Here is a 15,160-nt window from a genome sequence, read left to right as displayed (position 1 = left end):
GCATTAGCCTCACAAGTCATGCATATACAGAACAAAATAGTCAGCTCATAATAGTAGCAACACTCTAGCATAGTCCTTCTAACAAGTCTTCCTTTAGTCAACAAGCCGAATAAGGAAAAGGTAATAGAGTAAATTCATAAGAACTTAGTGAGTTCCAAATAGAAATCATACATAATATTTATGATATTACAACTGAAACCTTTCTAAGAAATTTACAAACATTCACATAGTACACCCAATAGCATATACAGAACACAAGCAAACTCATTATGCCAACTTACTTATGATTTGGGCGTATACTGTACACCAACTTAACATAACTCAAAAAACTCATCTTCATGCTAGCCACGTACCCATAATTCAAAATCAGAGGCATATCTTTAAGTCTTATTTACATACATACCCCCCTTAACTCATCATATTATTTTCATTTAGAATAGCATGTTTTATCGTGATCTACCAATTCGGTTTGTAATATATCTGCTGGAGGCTACACAAACATATCTCTTCATATCCATCAACACATATCAGATCATTTAGTATCATACATATTAGAAGCATATAGTAGTGGCTTAAGCACGAAGAATGACGCTTAATTCATATCACAGACATATTGAACTCAAACTGATGACTTTGAATAACCATTATCCATATATACACTTTTCATTTATTACAAACGAAGAATACTTACCTTGCAAAAAATTATAAAATAAAGAAACTTACAACACATGGAAGTAAAAAGGAACTCACTAGAAATTCTAGCACAATCCACATAGCAGATCATTTGCCTTTATCACTTGGACCTTTGATAGATTTTTTAGCTAAAATATAGATAATTAAACATATCATATTATCAATCTATCAAATATGATCATGCATGCAAAAATCAACAACACTTAATTTAGAATCCAGAAGTTTCTTTCCTTACACACCATTCTAACATCTATGCATGCAGAACAAAGAACACGTAAATGACTTTGAGGATAACCTAAGGTTTATCAGTAATTACCAGTGAGCTGGTACTAATGTATAATTTAGTTGAATATTGTGAACCTTACTTCAAAGAGGTTTTTCGAACTTAAGTTTTCAAAGAGTTTTAGAGTAAATCAAGAAGGAAGATGAAAACGTAAAAGTGTTTAGAAAGACCACCGCTATCCTAATATACTTAAGCACGGAGACAAGGATTAGTGGGAGAACAGATAATTCCACTAACATTGTTGATTCTCGTGATTAAGTGCATTTAACATAATTTACATCTTTTCATCTACAGTAGTCTAGTTCTGTTTTAACTAAATCTCACTTAACTAACCAAATTATTATACTAAAATAATAAACAAATCTAACAACTACGAACTTAATAAGTTCACCCAAAGTATCTGGGTTGGGCAAATACTTAATAGAACAGTTCCCCAAACCATAAATCTCGCCAAAACATAAGAGTTCACTAAATGGCGCAATAACATAATTCTATACTTATCCAATCAAACACTTTACTTACTCATATCTACCATTATTTTCGCAACTCTAAGCCAAATAGTAACCAGATATAAAGACTTCATCAGGCAGGCTGTTACAAATTCCATGTGGGGTATTTGTAAAAATGGTGGTATAAATTTTGTTGGTAAGGGTTTTTTTTACTTTGTGGGTTGCCTTATTTTGTGAGGGATATTGTTAACGAGCATGCAATGAATCGTTGTTCGATTTCCTAGCCTGCTCCATGTTTTCTCCAGTATTATGACCAATGGGGTCTGCCACTTGATCATTAGTGGGGTCAAACTCAGTACTAGGAGGATCATTGGTACCTAAATATGGCATGCCTGTCCATTCTCACTACACCAATTGTTAACTAATAAGGTGAACAAAGGAAGAAGATGAAGGTGGAATTAATAGAAAGAGTCTAAAGGTTGGAAGGAAATCATGGTTTTGTAGAGAGAGTTCAAAGATTCTACAAAGGGAGAGTGAATATAAAAGAGAGACTCACATAAACTTTTTGCATGACGCTTTTATAGTGGGGGACAAACTTAGCTACTCGTCCTTAGGTTGTTGATGTGGAAGTCTTATTTGATGCCTTTGGTAATGACGGTGATATGACGTCCTAGGATGAGACATGTTAGGATGATTAGCAATCAATTACTCTGGGGCTTCACGTGGTCCTTATATAGCTTTAGCAAAGATACATAGCTTTGAAGTTCGCTAAGTTATGGTTCACGAACCATTTACAAGGTCCGCAAACTAGTTGTTGGTCCGCGGTATCATTGGTTCCATTAGGAGACATGTGTCAAACTCTCTATGGGTGCTCTAAGAGGTTCACTACATAGGGTATAACAAAATTCAACTTTACCTTTTAAGATAAGGCTTCGGTAGCTATAATTTATATTATTAAGGTTACGTTTAGTATTGTTTTTAAAAAGACACTTTTCAATACATAAGTAATGCTAAACAATACTTTTGAAATGAGAAGTGTTTTTCAAATTGAAAAGTATTTTTAAAACTACAATTTATAACTTTTGGTTTTTGAAAAATAAGTTTTGATTTCTATTATCCTCATTTATGATTCAACAAAAGTGGGTTCCTTTCATTTTCCTTTTAATTTTTAAAATATATAATTTTTAAAGTTATGTAATTTTAATATTTAAAATATAAGTTATATATTTAAATTAAATTTTATATTGATTGTTTAAAAATATTTAAAACTTATATTTTATATATTAAAATATTGATGAATTATAATAAAGTATTTTTATTTTTATACTAATTTAAGTTGATATATTCCATATATTATAATATTAATGAATTTGAATATCATTTAATGCAAATTTTCTATATTACAACATTATGTTTAACATAGACGATTCACTTTTGGGTTAGTATTTGGTAGGGGTGATATCCGTTCGACTCGGTTGGGTTTTTTAAATTTCTTGAATTATCCATCATAATATGATTCGACTTGGTTCTATTCTTTATTTTTCCATATTAAATTTTTGTTTTGGTTTTTAGACTTATTTTGATAAAATGAGCTTTGCTTTATGGCTTTTGAATATTATTTCACAAAATTTTAAGGTCTTTTTTCATAACTATTTCTAAAAAACAAGAATTTTCAAGAATTTTAAATTATTTTAAATGTAAAATTTTGTTTTAGATAATAAAAATAAAATTAATTATATATTAATAAAAACTAGAATTTGATTTGGTTATGGGTAACCATAATTTTTGAACTTGCATTCCATAAACAATCCAAATATCTCGGTTCGGGTCGATTTTTTGTTTGGTTGATTTTTTTGCTCAACCCTAGTTTTTGGTACATTGACAATGTACTCTTGTTTTATTATATAAGCAGCTTTAAAAATTGTCATGTGGTTCTTTTTTAAAAATATATTTTTAATATTTTACTATACTCTATAGAATACTTATCAACCCTTTTACTCTATTTATTAAAACTAAAAACTCCATTAACAATATACTAAATAATTTATCATTATTTTAAAAAAAACCTTTTTAACAGCAACATCAAACTTTTTAAAAATATTTTTTAAAAAAAGTCATAGTTGTGAATGAGAATGGTGGAGGTTGCACAATGACAATGGATGAGGTTCCATAATGTCCATCAAACATTTAACCATCTTTATTTTTCTGTATATTTTTGTTTTACCTTTTCCAAATTTGACATTTTCTTATAGCTCCCTTTTGTAAATCTTGTAGAAGTTTTTTTGTATAAGAAAAAAACTTATTGAAGTGAAAAGAAAAAGAAAAGAAAAAAGAGTGATAAAAAGGAGTAACCACAAAAACATCGAATGGATTCACAAAATGGAAAATTAAAAAGAAACGTTGATTAGCCATTTCACGAATTAACAAACTAAAGAAAGGATAAAAAAGAAAAAGAAAGTTTGTTTCTTTATGTGAACGGCCCATGTGGGTTGGTGGAGCCATGAAAACTATAAAAAAAAAAAAAATGGGATTCCACAAAGACTTGGGCGTTCTTTTATCCCCTTAAATTTCATGATAATTTCAATGTGCACCTTGCAACTATCAATAATTAACGTTTCTAAATCCTTGACATTATTGACCTTCTTTACAATATTTATATAGAAGAAATTGTTGTAAAATGGGACCCAATTCCCCAATTCCAAAAAGCCAAAACTCACTTGCCCTTTTGTTTTTATTTCTGGGACTTCCTAACCAAATTAAAATACCCTAACATCTCCCTTTAGTTAGGAAAATTTTACAAATTAAAAACCCCAAAATAAGTGTAATGTACCCTCTCTTTTGAAAAAAAAAAAAACAAAAGGAAAATATAAGGTTAAGTAATTAAAGGAATATTTGGTATATATAAAATAGTTGATAGTAGTTGGGTTTTAGGACCCAAACGGTGCTCGGTGAGGAATTCCTTTTCTTCGCCTTGCATTTGAAGGAGGTGGGGGAGGCGTCGAAGGGTTAATGTCTCGTTGTGACCCTTCACGCATTTCTTCTTCTTCTTCTTCCTTCGATATTATTATGCCTTCTTCTTCTATGTTAAAACTTGCATTCCCAATATTCCTCTTTATTCCTACAAGCTGCTAAGTTAATATTACGAATGAGATTAAAAACCCATTGTGTTGTTTACTCAATCCAAGCATCTATAGTGAGAAATTGATAATGATGATCGATGTGGTGTGTGGTAGCTGTGATGGTAATGTCTATATATATGCATGTAATGAGGGATATATGTTGATGATAATGCGATGCAAAATGGAGAAGATTAAGGGGGATTAATTTATGCTAACCTTACAACCCAATGAGCAAAAACGAAAAGGGTCCAAGAGTGTTCTTCCACAGATTTCACATAAATGAGAAACTCCTAATTTCCCAGATTTTGGTTGAGGCCTTTCATTCAAGAATAGAACCCTGGCACTATTTATCACATAAGTTTGTACCCCACTTATATCCAACACTTTCTGAACCTCTGTAACCCTCACTACATCATGATATGATGATCTCCTTATCTGACAAAACACAAACTAGTTCGTGTTCAGAACATGGTTCTTTTTTATGTTTTATTTTTACATCATGGAAATGAGATACCAAATTTGGAGCATTACCTGAATTACTTGATGATCCTTGTGTTTAGAAGAACGGCAATAAAAGCAAAATGAATCTCCTTTACAGTCTAAACAATACATGTTGCATTCACTCCTACCTGCATCTCCATGACTTCTGCATACTGTGAAAAAGGCAGTACTTAGCAATGACTCTAGCCATGGCGGCACCAGCATTGTAGCCATGGCAATGGCAATGGCAATGGCAATGATCAGCAATGGGGGTGTAGCCAAAGGATCAAAATGCAAAGCATAAAAAGAGAAAGAAAGAGAAAAAAAGGGGTAACAAGAAATCGCAACTTAGAAATCAACCAACAAAAACAACGCCTAGACTAAGGGACAAAGCTGATCAACAAATGCAGCAAAGGGGTCGACGGATGGGATCGACGGTGGAGGCTGAAGTTTTTGGACAGCCGTTGGATGGAATAGACAAGGATGGCTTTGGCGCTTACGCTACTTTTGGTTCTTCTTTTGCGTCTCTACGTAGGCACAAGGTCGGCCCCCCCTTAGCTACGCAACTGAAGCTTCAATGAAATAGCTGTTCACACAATTTGATCACCACCTAACTTTCCGCCACATGGGCAGTCCTCCACGTGGCTTAATCACCATGGTCTGCTTTAAATAAAGGGTCCCACTGTTTTAGATTCTTTTTTATTTTTCATTATATGCTTTTAAAAATAATTTATTTTAACAGAAAAAATGGCGAAATGATGGTCTTTTCACAGAGTTCCCTCGAAACGGCACGCTATGGCAAAGGATTTGGAAATTAAGAAAAGGATTTTTATATTATTATTATTAACTAATTACGTTTTATTGTATTAATTAATTACATCATAAATAAAACAATAACTACGGAATTATAACACAATAATATATTTTATGCTATTAATAATACTCATAAATGAAGTGATACTGCCAAAATTTTACATTTTTTGATAATAACATTGAGGGTTGATGTTCATAGATTTTTAAAAATAATATATCTAGGTTTTCAAATTAAAATGTGTGGGAAGAGTCAATTTTAATTTGACAACAAATCCACATGATGAACCTCTCATAAAGGGAAGGAGACATGAGTCACGAAAGGGGCACATCAATCAAAGAATAAATTGAAAATATAACTTAGTTTTTCATATGATTTTATAGTAATTGAGATTTATCTACTTATGAAACAACACTACACTAGATAATTTCTCGCTTTTATATCCACAAACCATATTTACTAAGAATTAATTTAGGCAGCAAGTTAAATCAAATCAAATTTTGGGAGTAAATAAATACCTTTAAAAGCTTAATGTATAACTTCTTCTTAGAGTATTGGGGGAAAATAAAATACACAGCTGTTTTATATTAATATAATAAATAGTTGTAGGGTTGCCAGCTCCACATTGCTTTTGGGTGGGTTCCAGCAGTGCACTGCATAAGGAAAATGTCTTGAGAATTTTTTTGAAATTAAATTTTTTAAAACATGGTTTAGCTTAAAAAAGATATTGATAATCCTAAAAGTTAAGATGTAATGCTAATCACATCAGAATCTTATTTTTAGCATAACAACTTTAAGTTTTAATTTTATTAATAACTATGAGATTCTAGGGATATCATTCAATTTTTGCCCTCATTGTTTTCCTTTATAAATAAATAATAATAATATTCATGTGAGCAATCATGAACCAAAAGTATGTGCATTCCATTAAAGAGGGTTTGCTGTATAATAACATTTTGCTGGAAAAAAAAAGCAAAGAAAAAAATTATAGAGAACATTAAATTATATCACACCCATGTGATTGAAAAAAAGTTTAATATTAAAAGTATATTTATAAAAGGTTTATTAACAATTGAGGTAGTAAAGTATTTATGATTAAGCGCTCATTAATTTCATGTTTAATCTTTAAATATTTAATATTTAATTATTTTATTTAAACATTTTATACAAGAATACTAAAAGATAATAATATTATTACTCAAAAATAATTCATTTCCTTTTTGAAGTTAAATTTATTAATAAGAAAAGAAAAATAAAAATTTGGAGTATTATTTTACCCAAGCTAACAACCTTACCCTATCGACCCAAATCTATATCTATCTTAAGGTTAGCTTAGCAATGCTTCTAAGATGCACAAAAAACACTTTTGAGATAAAAACATTCTTAAACAAAATGTCGTTGAGAGAAAAAAACTGCTTTTCAAATGCCAAAAATTGGCCAAACCCAAAAGCAGAAAATTTGATCTTCATCTCAAAAGTGCTTTTTGTCCCAAAAATACTTCTTAGAAGCATTGCTAAACTAGCCCTTAGTCATGTGTACTAATATCCTTTTTCGAAATAATAAAGTCATAGACATTTTGGGGAACAAAATCCCAATTGAAATGGTATGTTTTAGATAAGACTACCTGAGATAGGAGATGAACCGCCTAATTAGAATCTCGATTGGTCTAAAGAAAGGACAAGTGTTAAAAAGAATATTTCAACATAAAACAATCCTAAATCACAGAACCAAACTTCGACTGATCACAAGGAGATGAAGATTAAGTAAGAAGGACCACTCTATCCAAATTTAAAGATTTCAACCAAGATAAAGCCTCTTAGATCACCATGCCTTCCACCATATGTGGCTCCATTTTTGTGTGACTGAAGCTCGTATAACCCTTTACGAAATTGCCAGTTTTATCTCGAAGAACTACAACATAAGTAGTTGCATTATCATTGATGCTAACAGATGCATTAGTATTACACTTAACCCAGCCATTATCTAGCCTAATCCATCTATTCAAAGCTCCTCTCAACACATTCCAATGTTTTTGAACACGATTGAATGCCAATCGAGAGTCCTTCTAATCTTGCAAATATTTGGTTGCAAACTCGATAATACTAGCAGGGGCAACATCTGAATCTTGCCAAACATAGAGGTTTCTATGAAATCAAACACTCCAAGTGACCATTATAAACCTCCATTTCTTATCAACATCATTAATAGACAAATAAAAAGAAAAATCGTAAGCGTTGAATCTTGAGTCATAATCAACCTAAGAGTTTTCCATATAATAGCAGTAATAGTAACACGGAAATAAAGCATGAATTACATATTCCACAGTTCCAGATCTTGATCAATTAGGATCTAAATTGCAACCTTCTTCAGTAATATACTTTTGACAGGGATATAATTGCAAAAATATCTCCAAAAAAATAACTTAACTTTAGGTGGAAAAGAACTGATACATATTTTGTGCCAACTAAAGTTAATAGTAAATTGGGATATTGTAACACCCCGATCCCGAGACCATCACCGGTGTCGGACACGAGGGGTTAACAAGTCAAGTCCACATATTTTGCCCACCAATTTGACATTTCCAGTTGGGCTGGAAAACTGCGTCACTGTCGCCTTAAAAATCATATCTCGAGTTTCAAAACTCGGAAACTGGTTTCGTAAATTTTCCCTGAATTTAGACTCATATATCCATCCATGGATTTATTTCTAGAATTTTTGGTCGGGCCAATTGGTACAGTTTATTAGTTAAAGTCACCCCTGTTACAGGGATCGACTGCTCTGACCTTCACGCGTTACAACTTGAATATCTCTCTGTACAGGGCTTTAATGCTGGTGCCGTTTGTTTCTAATGAAACTAGACTCAAAATGGAATCTGTAAATATAAGGTATGTCTCCTAATTCTTTCTGGATAATTTATAGTAAATTTTTAAAGTTGCGACAGGGGACCCAGAAACCGTTCTGGCCCTGTTTCACAATAGCTTCAATATCTCTTAACATGTAACTCCTATGACCATTTCGCTTCTTCCATATGAAAATAGACTCATCAAGGTTCATTTACATAGCTTATTCACTATTTAATACGATTCCTACAATTTTGGTGATTTTTCACATTCACGTCACTGCAGCTGGCAGCATCTGTTTTAAGGTAGGTCTTATCTATTTTGTAGTCTCCATCAACCAACTAGTCTTGCCATACATAGGTTCACATATGATCATTTTAACCATACCAATGGCTGATCATGTGACCAACACTCCCATTTCAATCCATAATCACATCATGACACCATATATATACATTCAAACCACAAATAGTCTAAGTTCATGCTTCCTTTTACGAGCCATTTTCGCATGGCAGTATACATATACATCGCCACATTTTTAAACCAACAAGGGGTAGTCCTATACATGCCATTTCAAAGTTCAACCAAAATTTATACCAAAATAGAGGCGTTGATAGTGTGGATGACTTGACTTTATTGATCCCGAATCCGATTGCTATCGAGCGAAATCTATAAAACAGAGAGCCAAAGCAACGGGTAAGCATTTTATGCTTAGTAAGTCTCAAGGAATATAATCAGCTTTAATTAAAGCAATACATTCACATAACCAAATGCATCATTTCATTAATGCACATTCACATAATCATACTTACTTCACCATCCCAACTCTTATGTTCATACACAAATAACGGCTTCATTAAGGCCGATAACTCGTTCCATCATAGGAGCGGATATTCATACGCTCTTACTCCTAGCGCAAAAGCACACACCGCACTTACCTTGTCATTGGGAAATTTCACAAGTGCATTAGCTGAAATTTTCCAGCAAGCTTATAATTTTCAAATCACATACCTTCGGAGTTTAACCGGATGTCGCTACTCGTTCAATCGCCTTCGGGACATAGCCCGGTTATGGTAACCCGCACCAAGGCCTACGGGACTTAACTCGGATATCACGATTTGCACAAATGCCTTCGGGTCTTAGCCCGGATTTAACAACTTGCACGAATGCCTTCGGGTCTTAGCCCGGATACAGCTACTAGCACAATTGCCTTCGGGTCTTAACCCGGTTATAATTTCCAGCATAATTGTCTTCGGGGCTTAGCCTGGATATCATTCAATTTCTCATGCACACATACATCAATAATCATTGGACATACATATTTCATTTTCGTTACTAAGGCTCAAACACAATTTTAATCACTAGCATAATCGCCTTCGGGACTTAGCCCGGGTATTATTCGAATACTCATACACACATAAATCAATAATCAATACATCCATATTTCATTCCACATAATTCAAGTAAGGTCACTTCTTGAGGACTTACCTCGGATGTTGTCGAACGGCTTTTACGGCTATTCGATCACTTTTTCCTTCCTCTTGTCCAATTGTGGCCCTCTTAGCTCTTGAGCTAATTCAAACAAATTCAATTTATTAAAACCTCATTGTGCTAGCTTATGGCGAATATGACAAGGAGTTTAAATGGTCATATGGCCACTCTTTAGCTTGAATACACAATGGTCATGCACATTTTATACTACATCAAGCAATTCAATACAATTTATTCGAGCATCAAGGAAAAGCTAAGGCCTTCAATAGGCTACCCAAGGCGAATATTCATGTACATGTTGAGGCCAATTATGCACTTAATACCTCACAAAACAGCATGCATTTTACTAGTTAATGCTTTGCATATTGTAGCTCAAAACTTATAATATAGCATCAAGCACTCATATGTGTGCTAGGCGAATGTGCTTGCAATTTCACAATCATTCTTCAACATCTTCTTCTTTAAACAACCATATTCATCACTTAGTTCATAACCAAAACATCATGTGCAAACATATATATACATATATGAGCATGGCGAATTTCAAGGTGTCCATTGCCATCCAAAACACAAATTTTAACTAACATGCAAGAAGCATGAACCATGCTCATGAATGCATCATGGCGAATATGACAATCATGCCCTTTTCAACTTCAATCATGATTAAACAAAAAGAAAACTCAAAATCTTACTCAAAAGTAGACAATCCATCATTGCATGCATCATCATCAAGCTTCACACTTAGCATGCAATGGCTTTATCACCATAACAACTTTGGCCAAATACCATTTCCATGGCATAACAAAGATTTGAGCCATGGCTAACATGCACATCAAGTTAGCAACCAAAACATGCATGAAACTCCTAACACAACCTCATACATACCTTAATCTTGATGCCAATTTAGCCAAATCACCTTCTAGATCTCTTCTAAACCAAGCATGAAGCAAAAATCCTCTTTCTTCCTCCTTATGATTTTCGGCCAAAAGATGAGAAAGGATGAACACAACAAATTTTTTCTTCCTTCTTTCTCAACTCACGGCAAGGGGGGATTACCACACTCACACACATTTTTTTTCATTCTTTTCTTACCCATGCCTATTTGTTTATTATTTCTCCCTAATGCCCAACAAAACATGTTTCATGACATGTTTAGCCCATATCTCTTTGTCATGGCCGGCCATCACTTGTACAAAGGGAATTTGACATGCAAGTCCATTATTTTGCATGCATGCTTTAATTAGTCATCACACATTTCCCCATCATACTTTCAAAGTTCACTACTAGGTCCTTTCTAGTGAAATTCACCTTTATAACACTAAATCAATCATCAAAAAATGTCATACATGAATACACACATATTATAGGCATCGAAATAAATTTTAAATTATTTTTATGCCTCGGTTTTGTGGTCCCGAGACCACCTTCCGACTAGGGTCAATTTTGGGCTGTCACAGATATACTTGTATACATTTGGAACACAAGCTTATAACTAGACTTTCATCATACAACCCTTGCCAATTATGATGCCAAATAAGAGAATCATGTGGCTTGTGAATGCTCAAAGGGATTTTTGTGATTCTAGGGACACCGACTGGTGATAAGCTATCTATATTAAGAATATAATTTACTTTTAAATGCTCCATCCTTGATAAAGGCTCATATTTGACATAGAAATTGCTATTATCTGGTAACCATGGGTACCCAGATACTGAAATATCTGCTCCATCTCCCAATATCCATCAAAGATCTGTAGAGAAATAATTCTAGGCTACAAAGATACTTTTCCAAATAAAAGACAAATTGTGTCCTTGTAACACCCCTAACCCGTATCCATCATCGGAATAGGGTTACAAAGCATTACCAAAGTTTACAGAATAATTAAGGATATTTCACATCATTTATTATCCATGCCCTATACTAATCATATTGTCCCTTGAAAGGGCCCTCGAGGCTCAAACTAAACATTAGAATAAAATCGGGACTTAATCAGGATTTTAGAAAAATTTTTCATGAAATTTCAAAATGTTTCCTAGATGTAGGGCTCACACTGTAACATCCCTAACCCATATTCAACGTCGGAATAAGGTTACGATGTATTACTAGAAATCACACACAATTCACATACATTCATATATTCATAACCAAAATCTATTCATATCAATCACATTGTCCCTTGTAAGGTCCTACAAGACCTTAAAACATGCTTAGAAGTGGTTTGGACTAAATCAATAACATTCAAAAACTTTGGGAAACATAGAAAATTTTCAAACATATAAGGGCCACACGCCCGTGTGAACAGGCCATGTGCCTCACACTACTACCAGACACACCCTGTCACAGACCGTGTGAAAACAGGGCATACATACTGACTTGCACCACACAGTCGAGGACACAACACGGCTGAGGACGCGCCCATGTGCCGTGGCCGTGGGAAAATTAGGGAGGTTACTGACTTGGGTCACATGGCTGACCACACGCTCATGTGCCAGCCCATGTACCACACGGCCAATAGACACACCCGTGTGTCTAGGCCGTGCCAAACCTATAGGGTATACTGACTTTAATTCGAAGGGTACCCCAGGGGACACACGACCGTGTAACATGACTGTGTATCACACACGGCTGAGACACACACCCGTGTCTCTACCTGTGTAGACAAAAATAGGCCATTTGCAAAGCCAACTTGCCACCCTAACCACAAGCATACATAGCAACCAAATAGCACCATTTCAATACATCTTTAAGTGACCAAAAACCTACTAATTCATACACATATCATGCCATCTATTCAAAACCATTTCCACTACTCAATTCCACAACCAAAACATACCATTTCACTATACCAAAAACATCAACCATACATAACTACTAAATGCATTTATCCATCAACTTATTACCTATTTCATATTTCAACATATACCATATGGTCATCTCAATCAAACCACAATATGATAGCTTTCAAGCCTAAGCACATCAATTAACATCTAATCAAAATAACCAACACATAATCACACCAAATAAGCCAACATATAAGGTATTATATACATCATATAATTAACTTATCAAACACATAACTTAAGCCAACTTAAATGGCCAAATTCACTCCAACATTTACAAGCCAAATCACATGGTTAAAATCACAGCTCAAAACATATCAAGATGACTCTAGTCTATACATTCCATATACCATATATACAAAACTTCCGAAAATACCAATGAGTTGATCGATAGTGCGATAACTTTTCCCAACGATCCCAGAGTCCGAGCTAGCTTCGATGATCTATAAAAACATGGGAAGAACACACAAAGTAAGCTTTAAAAGCTTAGTAAGCCATACACAAATAAATCATCTTATGAATCAATATCATTACCATCAATTAAGAAGATATGAATAAGCATAATTAAATACACATTCAAGATCACAAACCTTTTTTATTAATTAATTTATACTTCTCAAACATACCAATTCATCAATTACCTTCTCTTCTCAAAGATCATATGAATTTCGTACATACCTGAATCACTTAGCTCATTCAGATATTCTTTCTCGACTTAACTTTGCCCGCTGAACCGTTTGGAATTAATTGGGATACTCGAAAATCACATAAACTCATACAATGCCATATCACAGATATGGTCTTACATGTTATCACATATCGATGCCACTGTCCCAGACAGGGTCTTACACGAAATTGATTAACGATGCTAATATCCCAAACATGGTCTTACATGTAATCTCAATACAATGCCAATGTCCCAGACATGGTCTTACATGTAATCACATATCGATAACCTAATGTCATGACATCTGTATCCTATGCTATTCCTAAGGTTCGTATGGGGACTTTTAGATGTTGGAACTCTGTCAATTCTTTCTCATAAGTGCTCATTCAACATTTATAACAATTCAATGGCAAGTAAACACATATAATTCAATTTAAAAAAGCATTCATTTGTATATGAACTTACCTCGTAGTCGGAATAAATGAACGGGTCGACTATTCAATAACTTTTATTATCCACGATCTAAATCCGATTTCTTTCATTCTTGATTTATATACATTCAAAATTAACCCTTTTATTCGTTAACAGATTCAATTTCATCCTCAAACACATATTTGGGAATTTTTTCACTTTAGCCCCTAAAATTACACATTTATTCAATTTAGTCCCTATTTCATAAATACACCAAATTCACAAAATTTGACAAAACTCATGCTTAGTCGAATTCTCTATAGGTCTCTAGTAGCCCATATTTTTCATTTATTTCCCATATTTTTCATTTATTTCACAATTTAACCCCTCAATTTACACTTTTCACAATTTAATCTTATTTAAGCATTTTCACTAAAAAACACTTTACAAAACATAAATATCTATCTTCAAGCTTTAATAATTCATCATCAAACATTCAAAAACACATGAACTCATTAATAGAAAATTTTAAAATCACTAAAAAATTCAAAAATTAAGGTATGGGCTAGCTTGTACTCAAAGCAACGATAAAAAAAACATAGAAATCATTAAAAATCGAGCTCAAAACATACCTTAATCAAGCTATATGCTAGTCGAACCCTAAAACACCAAAAATGGCTTATTCTTCATCAATAATCGGTGGTGAAAGGTGATAATAAGGCTTGTTTTTGTTTTGTTTTATTAATATTAATCTTATTAACCAATTTTCCTTTTTAACCTTAATTAAAACATTTTAAAAACATTCATTTAATGGTCGTTTATGTCCATTAACATTATCAATGGGTTATTAACATCATAATGACCTCATAAATAATAAACCATAGTAAATAAACACTTTTAACTTATAGCATGCCACTTTTGCATTTTATGCAATTAAGTCCTTTTATCAAATTAAGCTATTAAACGATAAAATTAGCTCACGAAACTTTCACACATACATATTTACATGCTATAATCATAAAAAATAATATTAAAATTTTTACAACCTCGGATTTGTGGTTCTGAAACCACTATTT

At 33.2% G+C, this 15,160-nt stretch overlaps 1 protein-coding gene across 1 annotated transcript; it reads right to left on the bottom strand.

The window, feature by feature from the left end:
* Window positions 1-4,024: 4,024 nt before the first annotated feature.
* LOC108459789 (protein RGF1 INDUCIBLE TRANSCRIPTION FACTOR 1-like) lies at window positions 4,025-5,578 on the bottom strand. Its single transcript, XM_017759192.2, has 3 exons — window positions 5,076-5,578; window positions 4,761-4,979; window positions 4,025-4,550 (listed from the first exon to the last, which is right to left on the bottom strand). Exons 1-3 carry the CDS (start codon window positions 5,256-5,258, stop codon window positions 4,353-4,355), a joined length of 600 nt encoding a protein of 199 aa, XP_017614681.1. The 5' UTR covers window positions 5,259-5,578; the 3' UTR covers window positions 4,025-4,352.
* Between the last annotated feature and the right edge of the window lie 9,582 nt (window positions 5,579-15,160).

The sequence above is a fragment of the Gossypium arboreum genome, chromosome 4, assembly GCF_025698485.1.
Source record: "Gossypium arboreum isolate Shixiya-1 chromosome 4, ASM2569848v2, whole genome shotgun sequence".
Taxonomy (NCBI): domain Eukaryota; kingdom Viridiplantae; phylum Streptophyta; class Magnoliopsida; order Malvales; family Malvaceae; genus Gossypium; species Gossypium arboreum.
This window is presented reverse-complemented; position numbering and strand designations above follow the sequence as displayed.

Bases quoted from the DNA above. Each gene is read 5' to 3' on its own strand.
- LOC108459789 (XM_017759192.2), bottom strand. From the start codon at position 5,258: ATGGCTACAATGCTGGTGCCGCCATGGCTAGAGTCATTGCTAAGTACT. The intron at 4,980-5,075 runs GTAATGCTCCAA...GTGTTTTGTCAG, and splicing joins AGGATCATCAAGTAATTCAG to ATAAGGAGATCATCATATCA. The intron at 4,551-4,760 runs GTTAGCATAAAT...TTAACTTAGCAG, and splicing joins TTTGCTCATTGGGTTGTAAG to CTTGTAGGAATAAAGAGGAA.